Here is a 12569-nt window from a genome sequence, read left to right as displayed (position 1 = left end):
ATACTTCCTAGAACCAAGTCTTCCTAGGAATGTCATGAAAGATTCCTTTACCTAAGGAAGTTTCAGTCAAATTCACCGCAAATGGTGTTGCGCACCCTGCGCATTTGCCTCTTCATTGTAAGAATTACCAGACGTGACCAGGCCATCAGAGCATAAGGACCTCTTCAAGCCGAGCTTTCCTCATTTTATCATGCGCCCGCGCGACCAGGTATTTGTTCGGTGCTTTGCTGGTGAGGCCTTTATTGGCTTGAAAGGAATCTGTGATGATGACAATCTTGTCGAGTATTGCGTCGGTTGATAGTTCTATGGCTTGCCAGAGAGCAAGGAGCTCAGCCAAGACGACCGAAACTGTGAATGTTGCAGACCGGTTGGAGTTTTGAATAGACCGAGCATCCAGAATTCATCGGTTGCCAGGATTGTGAAACCTAAGGCTTCCTATTTGTGGGCTGGATTTAAGACCGTGAGATATTTGAAAATGCTGGGGTGCTATCAACAACAGTGTTTTCTATGATTGTATGGTATTTATTAGAAACTGGGGCTAATAGTTTACGGCTACATAGTTGCCTCTGATGACCGAATAGAGAGGAGGATTGAAGACTTTTTTATTGGGATTTTCTCTTGTCGTCGTTCTTCTGAAAGAAAGAGTAGGCTCGTTAGCTAGACCAAAGCGAATTGAGGCGGTCGCGAGGGATTTTATCTCATTCTGAAGGTGTTTGGGCACCAAGATTGTTGAGGAGGTATAGGGGGGGAAAGGTCTCACTATCCTCACCACCTTTATATAGTTTGAGGGGCACTCTCGAGTAAAGACCCCAGCTGGCCCCAGCTTTGAAGTTGCGCACCTTTGCAGCATCTTTCTTAGTGCTGGAGTCAACATGGTCCATTACTGCTAGTGGAACCGAGATTATTCGCTCCAAGAAGGTAATGGATTGTTTGTATTGAAGGAGGCCGCTTATGTTTAGTCTGGGAAAAGGTGAAAACGAAAAGAAGAAAATAAACTAAAATGCATATTTGGATTTTCTTCCCAAACTTTGAAGCACTAAGCCATCCCGTACGCAGGTATATGCATCTTTTCCCCTTTCACATTTTAGATACCAGTTGAGTTCCCCTCGAGGTCATTCTATATAAAATTTTTAAAAATTGCAGTTAAAAATAATATTCTAAACAATTTTTCTTACCAATAACAACCTGCATCGTCACAAATATCATCAAAATATGCTTCCGTCCATATTTATCTGAAATCCAACCGCTCGTAACACTTCCAACAGCTGCTCCGGCCAAGAAACACATTTCCACCACACTCAGCATATTTACTTGATCACATATCAAATTGTAATCAGATGTTATTGTTGGCCCCATTTTGCTATCGTCATATTCAAATTTGGTGCATTTCCGAAAATCTAGATTGCTCGTCGATAGATTCGACATGGTTTCCTCAAAGTTAGATGCGTCGAAACGGCTGTAGTCAATATCCAATATCGTACAAAGGCCCAGGGGTTGGGTGAGATTCTTCCAAAGGTCGGTGTTTATTGATTTTAAATGATCTGGCCTGGCACACCAAAAATCCTTATGGGTGGTCTGGAAGAGTGATAGGAGAAGGAATTTATTAGAATTAGATAAATTATAATTGCAATTGCATATGGTGTTATGGAAATAGTTTTATTGATCTGGAGAAAAGCTTGTTTTTCTTACAATGTATGAACAGTTGGCACGTCCGCTTTGAAGACTGAATATCATTAAAGGACTTCAACAACTCCTAAATAAACTCTGCTCCTGAATAAATACGGGGATAAAGGCTAAAGATGAAGAAGAGAGAGACACAGGACGGTATCCCGCTTTTGTGTATATGAATTAGTATCTATTCACAGAAGTTGGTATCTCTTTAAAAAGAGCAGCAACTGATATCCTGGAAGGGCTTTGCTGATACTCAGGACAAGAGGACACAGAATCTTTAGATTCAAGCATGCCGTCCTGAAAATTTCATTGAATCTCTTCATCAAGGATTGGGGAAATTGTCATTGCAAATGGCCAGACAACATAGTCTCGGATTTGGTCTTCATCATCACGACCAACCAATCCGTAGTCTCATCTTTGATTTGCTTGCTTGCTGAAGGTCTCCTTTCATTTCCTTTTTTTGGCTGATATGGTTCCCTTGCTGATTATTACAGTTATTCGTTCTCTTGGTCCGTTTCGCTCGAGTTAGCAAGGACCTGCCCAACAAAATCAGAACTTTTTCTGCAGGTTATTAAGTAAAGTTTACTTACAATGGGGCGTGATACATGGGTTTCTCGCTCCCCTTCTCTGAGGGCGTTAATTGCAACGAATTATTCACTGGATTGTGGCTTAATTTAACCGCTACAGTAGAAAGAACATACAGAACTGCAACACTATGGCCTTCTACCAGATTTAAAAAGGATATGTGGATAAAATCCGGCTGAATAGATTACGGTGGGAGGGTTACTTAACCCCTATGGATGAGGATGACCCAGTTCGTAAAGTCTATAAGGGCAATATCTATAGTAGAAAAAACACGTGGCTGACCCTGTCTCAGATGGAGCGATGGCGTAAACCTGCAAATCTGGGATATCTAAAATTCCTTACTAAGGCAGGAATACACTGTGTACTGATTGTTGTTTATGACGATGAGTAGCTAGCCGTTGCCAGACTTTCAAACAGGTCATATACAAACCCTCTGCACGTGTTTGCGTCGATTCCTTAGATCAACGACCAACTTCTGTAATTGCATGGTATGCCCTTGAAGCAGCGCCACTGAAAGAGATGTTATTTGCTCCGTGTATATTAGTCTATAACCCCCCTGTTCTATAAACTTCTCGAAAATCAAGAGCTCAAAATTGATTAAATTATTTGGCGATATGCAGTCAAGTGGGAGGAGAAAGGATATTATTCCCCTCCAACTCACCAAGATCCCCAGTCTGAGGCAATACTCCTCAACTCGATAGCCAAACTTGTAAGTTTTGAATGAATCTGCGCGTCATCAACAGTGTAATGGCATAGCATAGCATAGCGTGCACTGACAGCAGCACTTATGCATCATTATATGACTCTTACAAGGAGGAAATTAGAGCTTCTCCGTCAGCACTCTTGTTGGCAACTTTTATAAGAATATCAACAGAATTTTTCATCTCGTAAACTCTGCCAACTTAGTCCAATTCATTATTAGATCAGTTTTGATGGCAAAAGGCCTTTATGTATGAGGACCTATCTTCAAGCTCGCCTCAGATGTTAAGCCACCCGTTACCGTCACTTTACAAAGGGCCACACAAATTAATCCGAAGCTTAAACCAGGACGTCGGATATGCCAATTTGGACAATCAAATAAGCGAGCCGCAGGACAAAATCAACTAACGAGTATGTTAGTTAGGACGCCCAACTAAAACACTTTCGTGCTGGCGATGAAATCCGCGCACGGTTGTTAGCAGCCAACAGAGCCTACTTCAGCTTACAAAAACTGTTCCGCTCGAGGGTCAAAGCTCTTACTGTACAAGACAATGATCTTGCCAATCCTCATGTGTTCATCGGAGACTTGGGTTCTTAGCAAGGAAAATTGCGAACTCTTGGCCGCGTTCGAGAGAAGAATACTCCGAAGAGTTTTTGGCCCCCTACATGAAGATGGACGATTCCGCTACCTACATAACGACAAAATCTATGAGCGATACCATGACCATCAGGTTCTGGATAAAATCCGGCTCAATAGGTTGCGGTGAGCGGATCACTTAGTCCGTGAGGATGAGGATGATCCAGCCCGGAAAGTCTATAAGGGCAATATCTATTGTAGAAAAAGAAGACGAGGCAGACCCTGCCTGAGATGGAACGATGGCGTAGGTCAGGACGCCAGACAGCTTTTACGGATAACGAATTGGCCGACCTCGGCGCAAAACCGGGATGTCTGGAGTTCGTTATTAAGGGAGGCCTAGACCGGATACCGCTTGCGCCGTTGATGATGATGATAAATGTAACTCATTTCAAAGGATTGAGGAAGAATATAGGCAAAGGAAATTAAGAAAGAATATAGGCTGATTTTCGATTTTTGACCCTTAACTTTCTTAACCTTTCAGCTGAGTCAAGTTGGCTAGTATGCATCCAATACTTCAAATAATTTTATTGTCATTAAATCCTTTGACAAGTCCCTAAATCTAATAAGTAAATTTTAAATATAAAAAAAAAATGAAAAAATTCTGAGATACTCTCCTTTTTAGGATCTATCTTTTAAGGCAGAAACTAAACATTTTTAAATTTGCTTAGGGACTCCCGCTATGCAAAAAAAGCCGGAACAGCGTCTTGTTTGAAACTAAAAAATCTCTGCCGAAGGACATAATTTCATCATATCTAACGACTTTAGTTGGCCCAAAGTTTTACAAAAGATCCGAAAACCATGGAATTATGGAATGCTCCAGCCATAAAGCGGCTCCGGAACATGATTGAGTTCAAGTTATTCCTTTTAGAACCGAAAACGGCAATAGTCGGTTTCTTCGAAAAGGGGAGTGCCTTGGAGTCGGTCTTCATGCTCTTTGGCTGCATGTACTCTAAGAAATTTCACTTTGGTTGTACAACAACACCCGCTATCATGAATCAACTGGATGAAAAGTATCTTTTCATTTAGTTTTTGAAGCTTCGTTGTCCGTCATTGCGCTCTCTTTGCAGTAATAGTATCATCATCCACCGCGCTCCTCATTTGCAAAACATATACGAGCCTTCCATCGTGAAATTTGAGGGCAGTTCCTTTGACGAGTTGAAAGAGTTCGTCCAGAATAACTAGTAATTATCATGAGTTCTGCAAGTATCTTAACATTTTTAACAAACTTCTCTGATTATAGTCACGGCTTGGTGGGACACAGGACACCAGAACTAGCTCGGGATTTCAAAGCCCAACTTATTGTGGTGTACTTTGATGTGGACTTCGACAGAAATTTCGCTGAAACTTCGTGTTTACGTAATGAAGTTTTAAAAGTGGCGAAGGAATTCGCTGAAAAAGTCCACTTTGCAGTTAGCGCCAAAAGTGATTTTGAAAATGAAATCAACCAATTGGGTTACGCCAGCACCGAAAAGGAGGCCCTTGTCGTTGCTTACGATCCTAGCAACCAGAAGTTCATCATGAGAAAACCATTCTGTGCTAAGAACCTCCACAGTTTTGTAGCAAAACTAGAGGCGGCGAAACTGGAACCCTTTCGAATACCAAGGTCAGTTCCATCTCCTAGTAGTGTACTAGTGAAAGACGTAGTTGCTGCGAACTTCAAACGGGTGATTGTTGACAATGCGGTAGATACTCTCGTTACACTCTATGATCCTTTATGTGGCGAGTGTAAGGGGCTGACTTCGGTCCTTGAGGAAGTTGCCCAAAAACTAAGTAACGAGGCAGTTTCTTTTGCAAGAATAGATGTGACCTCAAAGAATGTGCCACCAGGGCTTGAAATTGATAGATGTCCTACCATTTTTTTGCTTCCAAAAAATGATAAATGGAATGGATTACCATATGATGGTCTTGTCAATGCCGTGGATATAATAAAGTTCGTTGCCAAAGAAACTACGGACGAGCTAAAAAATTATGATCGTCAAGGGATTAAGAAAGTCTTAGGGGAGTCGGGAACTCCAAATGAACGTCCTAACAAGCATCGAAAGCATAGTTCAAAAAGCAAAAAAAAGTAAACCTTCAAAAGCCTGAGAAATGATATTGACTTATGACTCTGGGCAGAGCTTTTGTAAATGCCAATAAACAGGACGCACAAATATTACGATAAGCATAGCGGATCTAGGATTTAATTCTGGCATGAATAAGCATAATATTTTTACTATTTTATGTTCTTTTATGAAGAAATAGAGTGAATTTTTAGCCTTATTTTTTTGTTTCCTCCCTTTTCCTGCCTTTTTCCCTCTTTTATGGAGTAGAGGAAAATCACAATGAGGCTGTGTGTGAACCGGAGGCAATGAGATATAGAGGCTGATGAGTTGGTTGATCATTGGCCTCAGGATCTATTGCACCATCAGCAGAAAAAAAGGCCCATTCGAGATATGGTCTAAGATTGGTTTCAGAATCCAAATGCTCTTAGATTTCCTGGTTATCATAATATGAGCTATGAGGGTCAATATCTTTCAAGCTATAGTTTGACGTATTTTTTTTTTTTTTTTGAGATGTTCTCATTTAGCTTCATTGGGACGATTGGCTGGCACATTTAAGTGGTGCCTTAGCTCATGCAATGTCATTGTGATTATTAGGAAGAACCTGTGGCTTAAAATAGCTACTGGAAGAATGCACAGAATATAGATGAAAACTGGAGACTTCACAAGCTAATTATCGATGGATTTTGGAAGTGGAGGATGGGGCCCGACATTGATTTCCAACCACCACAGTGTTTCGGTAAGAAACCTCGCTGTTCTACAACTTACCTTACCTACAGATTTGAATATCTTCTTCCTTGTAAAATTTATTTTCAACCCTCATCCAACGTCTTCATAATGGGATTTTAATCCCCTTTTAAAGCTACGACTCAGGTATTATGAATAATGAGGAGCGTATCCCTATTCAAATTACTGAGGCGCTTGTTGACTTTCGTTTACCGTTGCGCCAATCGAAATCTTCCCTTAATTCACTAGGTGATCTTCGGTAGTTGTACGCTCTGCTACTGCCGGAGAATCAGTTTTTTTTATTTAATGGTTCTTCTATTTTCTCCACCCAATCTTTTTTACATGATTTGGGTGGAATCTTCTATGCTCTCCTGTCCATAGTATTTTGAGCACTGGCCATTCATATTCTGTACTTTTGGAACGTCCATTCTATCGGTTGCAACTTTGATATAGGTAGTCCCGAGAGTATACTGGGGGGACCGTTATTTTCATGCCCTTTCAATTTGTTTTCTTTGTTGAGGTCTACATTTTGCAATATTTTCTTTGATTGATTGATCTATGAAAATGCCCTTAAGTTAAGGTATTGACTAGCATGGTTTGCTTTCCGTCAAACTGCAATTGCTCTTTGTGTCCTTCCTGCACAAAAAGACTAAACACAGGAGTTCCCACCGCAACCTTTAAAATTTTATGGAGACGGAAAATTCTTGCACACGTTCATGCGCGACGGGAGTTGCGCGAGCTAAATTCCGCGCATAAGGGGTGGTGTTAGTGTGGTGTATATACTGCAGTGCATTGGTATGCGCCTACATGGTTGAGAATCTGTGCCTCTTTACCGGTGGAGTAGCTCCTCTCGTGTATGGTTTTCTTGTTCCAGCATTACATCAAATTGTAGACCCGCGGTTTCTGTTATGCTCGATTTTCATTTTAAATTTGATATTTTTGTGGCAATTGTTCACATGGTTCAGAAACTCTCCTAGAATCTGTGGGCCATGCCGCCAAGAAATGGACATGTCCCCGATGTACCAGAAATACCTCTTTGACATTTGGCATTTTCGGGGTTTATAGATTAGTGGAAATTAGGTTATCACACTTCAGTAGTTCCGGCTACTTTTTGAATAACAGGACACTAATTCTTTGTAGACTAGATGAAGCATGTTCCCTGGTAAGGCTCCAACCTTAGTAAAACAACTAGCTTACTTTCTTGGTCCTTCTATTCAAGCATTACTGTTTCAACGTGTTAATTTACTTTCATACTAGCAGTGTCGGTTTCTCCTTTAGTCAATTTGGGGTCAGGTCCTTTCGCCTTTCCTTCATATTGTCATGGATGTCACCGGCTGGGTTAAGATATCGCTCCTTAGGTTTAATATCTGAAAATAAATTTCCAGTAATCTTTCACCACCTTTGGCCGGCAGCAAAAATATAATCAGATTGGCCACATCTCAATCAGTAGAAGTAGAAGGAGTTGATTTTTGAATATGAGTAACAAAAGAGCCGCCGAAATTGGTCTCGAACAGGACCATTACCTCATAGTCTTCGCCATCAACGCTCTTAAGTTGAGTAAAATCGCCCCTTTAGTCAATTTGGGGTCAGGTCCTTTCGCCTTTCCTTCATATTGTCATGGATGTCACCGGCTGGGTTAAGATATCGCTCCTTAGGTTTAATATCTGAAAATAAATTTCCAGTAATCTTTCACCACCTTTGGCCGGCAGCAAAAATATAATCAGATTGGCCACATCTCAATCAGTAGAAGTAGAAGGAGTTGATTTTTGAATATGAGTAACAAAAGAGCCGCCGAAATTGGTCTCGAACAGGACCATTACCTCATAGTCTTCGCCATCAACGCTCTTAAGTTGAGGAAAATCGTCGGTCTTGAACTCGTTGTGGAATTGCTTCTTTTAAGCCCTGCAGTATCTGAAGAGTTTCTGCTTCCATTCATTATCACTGTAGAAAAAGTAGGGTCGTTAAGATTTGGAAAAAGGGCGCCAGTCTTAGGGTTCCTTCATAAAGATTTTCGCTTGCCGGAAGAAGTTCAACTTTCTCCATTCGACTGTGTGAATCCTTGCCATTTTGCCTTTCAAAGTAGATGGCCGGATGCCAAAAACTGGTTCTGGTCCCGCCATTGTGGATTCAAACTTTGGCGAGCCTTCCTCAGCTTCCTCATTACCAGCGATGTTTGAGTGTCCTGGTTCCCACATCAAGAATGTCGGCCAAGTTTCAGTAGCACCTGACGACAACTCCACACCAACTGGCTTGATATGTCGTTATTGCTTTGTGCTGATAATGCTGCCTTGCTGTTGAAACAGATTCGAATTCTTTTGCTGCCAATAAAATGACATACATCTCCGCCTGGAATATGGTCGTAATTGTTCCGAAAGGTCGAGCCAGTTCTATCATCGGATTTCCCGAGAACATACCTGCGTCCGATCTGGTTTCCATGATTGACTCTTTAGTGGAAATTGTTACGTCAGTAACCCCAAAAGGTTTGTGGCCATTTATCGATTATTCTTCTCTTTTGGTAATTACGATGTTTTTCCGAAGATGAATCTGGTAACCATATGATCGGCGAGCACCAAAGCCACTTGATACTTACCAAGAAATTTCTAGATCGACGCATGAGCATATGATTGGCCGCCTTTTCAGGAGCCAATAGTATCATGCCTATGTGCGTCGTTAGCTGCTTTCCTGCTTTTGAAACCACCATGCAGGAGCGGTCCCAAGCCCGTAGTAGAGCCGGTCGCCCGTTTATTTTCGAACCTTCTTAATATCCAGTTCAGGAATGCCAATAGTGAGGAAAGATCCCGTCCTATCGGCTCTTCCCCCTGCTTTACTACCTAGTAGCATACAGGTGGAGGTGTTGTTGTTATTCTGGACTCCAAACTGATCCAGGACCTCAGCACCATTACGCTCCTCTTTTGGAAGCCAGAGAAAACACTTTTCAAATGAGGGTAGCCCGGAAACCCTCTTCAGGGTCAGTCGCACACCCTACCACACATCGTTGAAGGAGGAGCAGTACTGTCTAAGCCACTCGTTCGTGCTTGATTATTCTTGCTCTCCCTATTGCCAACAGTTTAAGTGCTACCTTCACGGTGGGCTGATGATGGTTGTTTGTGTTCCACCGTAAACTTCCCTTGATGTTTTCACCGCTGACTCTTATAGTTAGATAATGCGGAAATGCTTTTCCAAGGCCTCATAAGCCTCCTTCTTCGTAGTCCCACCTGAAGACCTTTATGTTGACTTGCTACACTAAGCGATTTCCAACTTGGCTCAAGAATTTGTCCGCGGTTGCGTTCTTGGATTCCTTGAGCTCCAACTTAAGATCTCCTTTCTGTAACCATCTGGTGTGGCTAAAGTTATTTCCCAAAGTGGTGAGCTTGAGGTCTGCCTTCATTTCTTTGCGAATGTAAAAGTATGACCTTGCACCACGTTTGGAGATGATGATAACCTCCAATCTTCTCTTTTCTTCTCCCCGCTTTTCTCCAGGCTTTCGAATCCTTCTAGAAATATCCACTTTCTGTCTCCGTAATTCCGACTACGAGAGTTTCGTCGGCAGATTAAGCTGTCCTCCTCACCTTTATTCATTTTTTGGGAGTTCAGCCCTTTTTCTTTGTGGGATTTGCTACCCTGTTGATTCGTTTAAATGTTTGCGCAGCCTCTGCCCCAGGGTCCCTTGATGAACTCACAGAGTTCCATGATCTTAGTACCCCATTACGCACTTCCCACTGGGAGTACCGGTTTTAATCATGGGAACTTGTGCCCGTATGTATTCAGATCTGCGAAAAATCGAGGTTCTTCTGAAAGGATCTGTCAATGGAATCAATTTTAGTCCCCCTCGTGCGCTTGTAACATTGGATCCCAGAGTAGCCAAGGTTCCGACTACTGAGGCATGGAAGGGACGGACCTGATGGTAGATTTTGCAACTCCACATGCAATAGCAAGGATAGGTCTATATGTACATGCTTTTCTGGAACTTCCAAGTTAAGGACAAAGATTTTCATGAGCTAACACAAGCGGAGGGATTAAAAGGACTCCTACTCCAGTTACCAACATGGGACGAGTGATTCCTTAAAGTAATAAATGACCATACTGAATAGATATTTTTAATAGTACGCTACTTTATTATCCACTGTAGGTATGAAAATCTGAAAAAGAGCTTCCAAGATTTTATACAGATGCATCCCTCCAAATTAATGGTTTTCTCCCAAGTAATAGCTGTACCATAAACTTCCCCATTTGGTGATTCGAAAACCACTTCCCATACTGCAATATCCACGAAAACTTTTCCCAGAAATGCCAAGATTAATTATTTCAGGAACAAATACTCAAATAAGTCATACCAACCAGTTCTCAGTTAACATTGACCCACATTTCCGTTTCTGTAGTTTCACTTAAAGATTTTATCCTTCATCTACACCTTCCAGATAACCCACACGTAATTTTATCTTAATTGATGGCTTTCCTACCGGGATTTCATCGTGGCCTAATATAAACAGTTTGTCATTTACAATACGAGTATCTAATATCTTAGAACGTAAACTTGAATGCGCGAGAGATAATGACGAGGCAGGTAACTTGCAAAATTCGAAAAAAAGTAAATAATTGTAGTTTGGCGAGATTTTATTCAATGGCAAGGTTACGTGTCTGTTTTGCCGGAAAAAATCTCAGTAATGGGTAATTGTGCATTTAAAGATATTCTGCTGGTGTTTAATCGAGTTTTCAAGCTCAATGCTGTCGTTTCGCATTTGAATGAACGTAAGTGCGAATGTTGGATAACAGATACGTAGTCACCTGATTGATGATAAGTTTAGCATGCAGAGGTCAGTTGCTTGCTTTTATGACTATGTGGGTTGCAATTTTTCCGTAGTTTTTGCTTATGTGAAATCCATATAAATTCCTAGAAAGTTTAATATAAAGTTCAAGATATGCAAATTCAAAAATGGATTAAGAGAACTTTGAGGCTATTTCCGGAACTCTTGCATCTGATTTGGGGTGTAAAGTTGAAATAAAAATTGCAGTTTTGCAGTTATATTTTGAACTCAGCTATGTCCATATACGAAATCCTGTGACAATTATTCACATGGCCCCGAAACTACCCTAAAGGTTTTTAGCCATGAACTTGTCACCGATCTACTTTTTTGTTGCGCTTAATCAGCACGACAAAAACCTTTCTTTTCTAACCTCTCCATAAAAAACGTTGTCGCGGACGCTTTGTCTCGAATCTCGGAGGTCACGGTTCCCGCGGGAGTCGATTATACAGCAAACGCCGAGGCGCAGAAAGACAACGGGACAAACTCCAAATAAGAGTTCAAGGAGTTTCCTATCTTCGACTCAAACTCCTACTTGCTCTGCGAGACTTCAGACAAGGGGCCTAAACCATTCATTCCGGTCGATTTCGAAACGATCTTGCGTACCGAGGCATCAGGACGAACTGCTTAATCATTGGAAAATACTTCTAGCTGTCCATGAACAAGGACGTAAACCCTTGGGCCAGACACTGTATCGCGTGCCAAAAGTGTTAAATTGACAAGCACGTAAAAAAGAAAGATGGCATATTCCCTTGGTTGACCAAGCGCTACAGTTTATAGCGCGCTTAGAGCCTATGTCCATATTGGAAATCTTGGAGGATGGTAGGGGATGCCTTTCATTCAAAAATTCCAACTCACCACTTCAAATTGTGGGGTTTTTATTATTATTATCGCCTTTCTGTAACGGGACCACATCGAATATATAAATGGAGAAAACGTTCACAGTCAGTCTTTTCCGCAGCTTCGGTAATGTCCATTGTAGTGTATTCCGAGCCTCACAGCATGGTCCCTTATGGGCCATCGAAGGTTCGCGACTGCTAAGTAATGCGCCAGTAAAGTCGCCAGCGAGAAACCGGCAGCACCTGCCGAAGGCCTGCCCTAGAGCAGGGCCCTGCCTGGCCAATCCGTCAGCCTGCTCATTCTCCTCTATGCTCCTATGACCGGGAACTCAGAAGAGGGTGATCTTCAGCGTGCCACCCACACTGTTCAGCGCATTTCTACACTGCCCTACCAACCTGGAAGATGTCGTTACTGAGTACAAGGCCTTAATAACCACTTGGCTGTCGGCCAGAATAGCTATGTTACAGTTGGGGCTTGGATCATGCTCCAACCATCGACAGACATCCCGTATCGCCAGTATTTCCGCTTGGAATACACTGGTGAAACCTGGGAGACAATACGACTCGGATA

At 41.9% G+C, this 12569-nt stretch overlaps 2 protein-coding genes across 3 annotated transcripts in view; one reads left to right on the top strand and one right to left on the bottom strand.

The window, feature by feature from the left end:
• LOC119658795 (organic cation transporter protein) overlaps positions 1-12569 on the bottom strand; it is a 63750-nt gene that overhangs the window by 21689 nt on the left and 29492 nt on the right. The window contains exon 2 of the mRNA XM_038066513.1: positions 1176-1575. Within this exon, the coding sequence (XP_037922441.1) occupies positions 1176-1575 (400 nt within the window). The remainder of the gene's footprint in view (positions 1-1175; positions 1576-12569) is intronic.
• On the top strand, positions 4100-5851 carry LOC119658802 (protein disulfide-isomerase A3-like). Of its 2 annotated transcripts, XM_038066524.1 has the most exons (4): positions 4100-4158; positions 4215-4602; positions 4660-4773; positions 4833-5851. In XM_038066524.1, the coding sequence occupies exons 2-4, from the start codon at positions 4391-4393 to the stop codon at positions 5659-5661; spliced, it is 1155 nt and encodes a 384-aa protein (XP_037922452.1). In that variant the 5' UTR covers positions 4100-4158; positions 4215-4390; the 3' UTR covers positions 5662-5851. The 2 variants fall into 2 exon arrangements, with proteins under 2 accessions (XP_037922452.1, XP_037922451.1); XM_038066523.1 differs by having other exon boundaries at positions 4118-4602.

The sequence above is a fragment of the Hermetia illucens genome, chromosome 6 (assembly GCF_905115235.1).
Source record: "Hermetia illucens chromosome 6, iHerIll2.2.curated.20191125, whole genome shotgun sequence".
In the NCBI taxonomy this organism is placed as follows: Eukaryota; Metazoa; Arthropoda; class Insecta; order Diptera; family Stratiomyidae; genus Hermetia; species Hermetia illucens.
The sequence above is the reverse complement of the archived record's forward strand: the minus strand, read 5'-3'. Positions and strand labels throughout refer to the sequence as shown.

Coding starts and splice junctions, on each gene's coding strand:
- LOC119658802 (XM_038066524.1), top strand. CDS start 4,391: ATGGAATTATGGAATGCTCCAGCCATAAAGCGGCTCCGGAACATGATT. Junction 4,603..4,659: donor ATGAATCAACTGGATGAAAA/GTATCTTTTCAT, acceptor CTCTCTTTGCAG/TAATAGTATCATCATCCACC. Junction 4,774..4,832: donor GAGTTCGTCCAGAATAACTA/GTAATTATCATG, acceptor CTCTGATTATAG/TCACGGCTTGGTGGGACACA.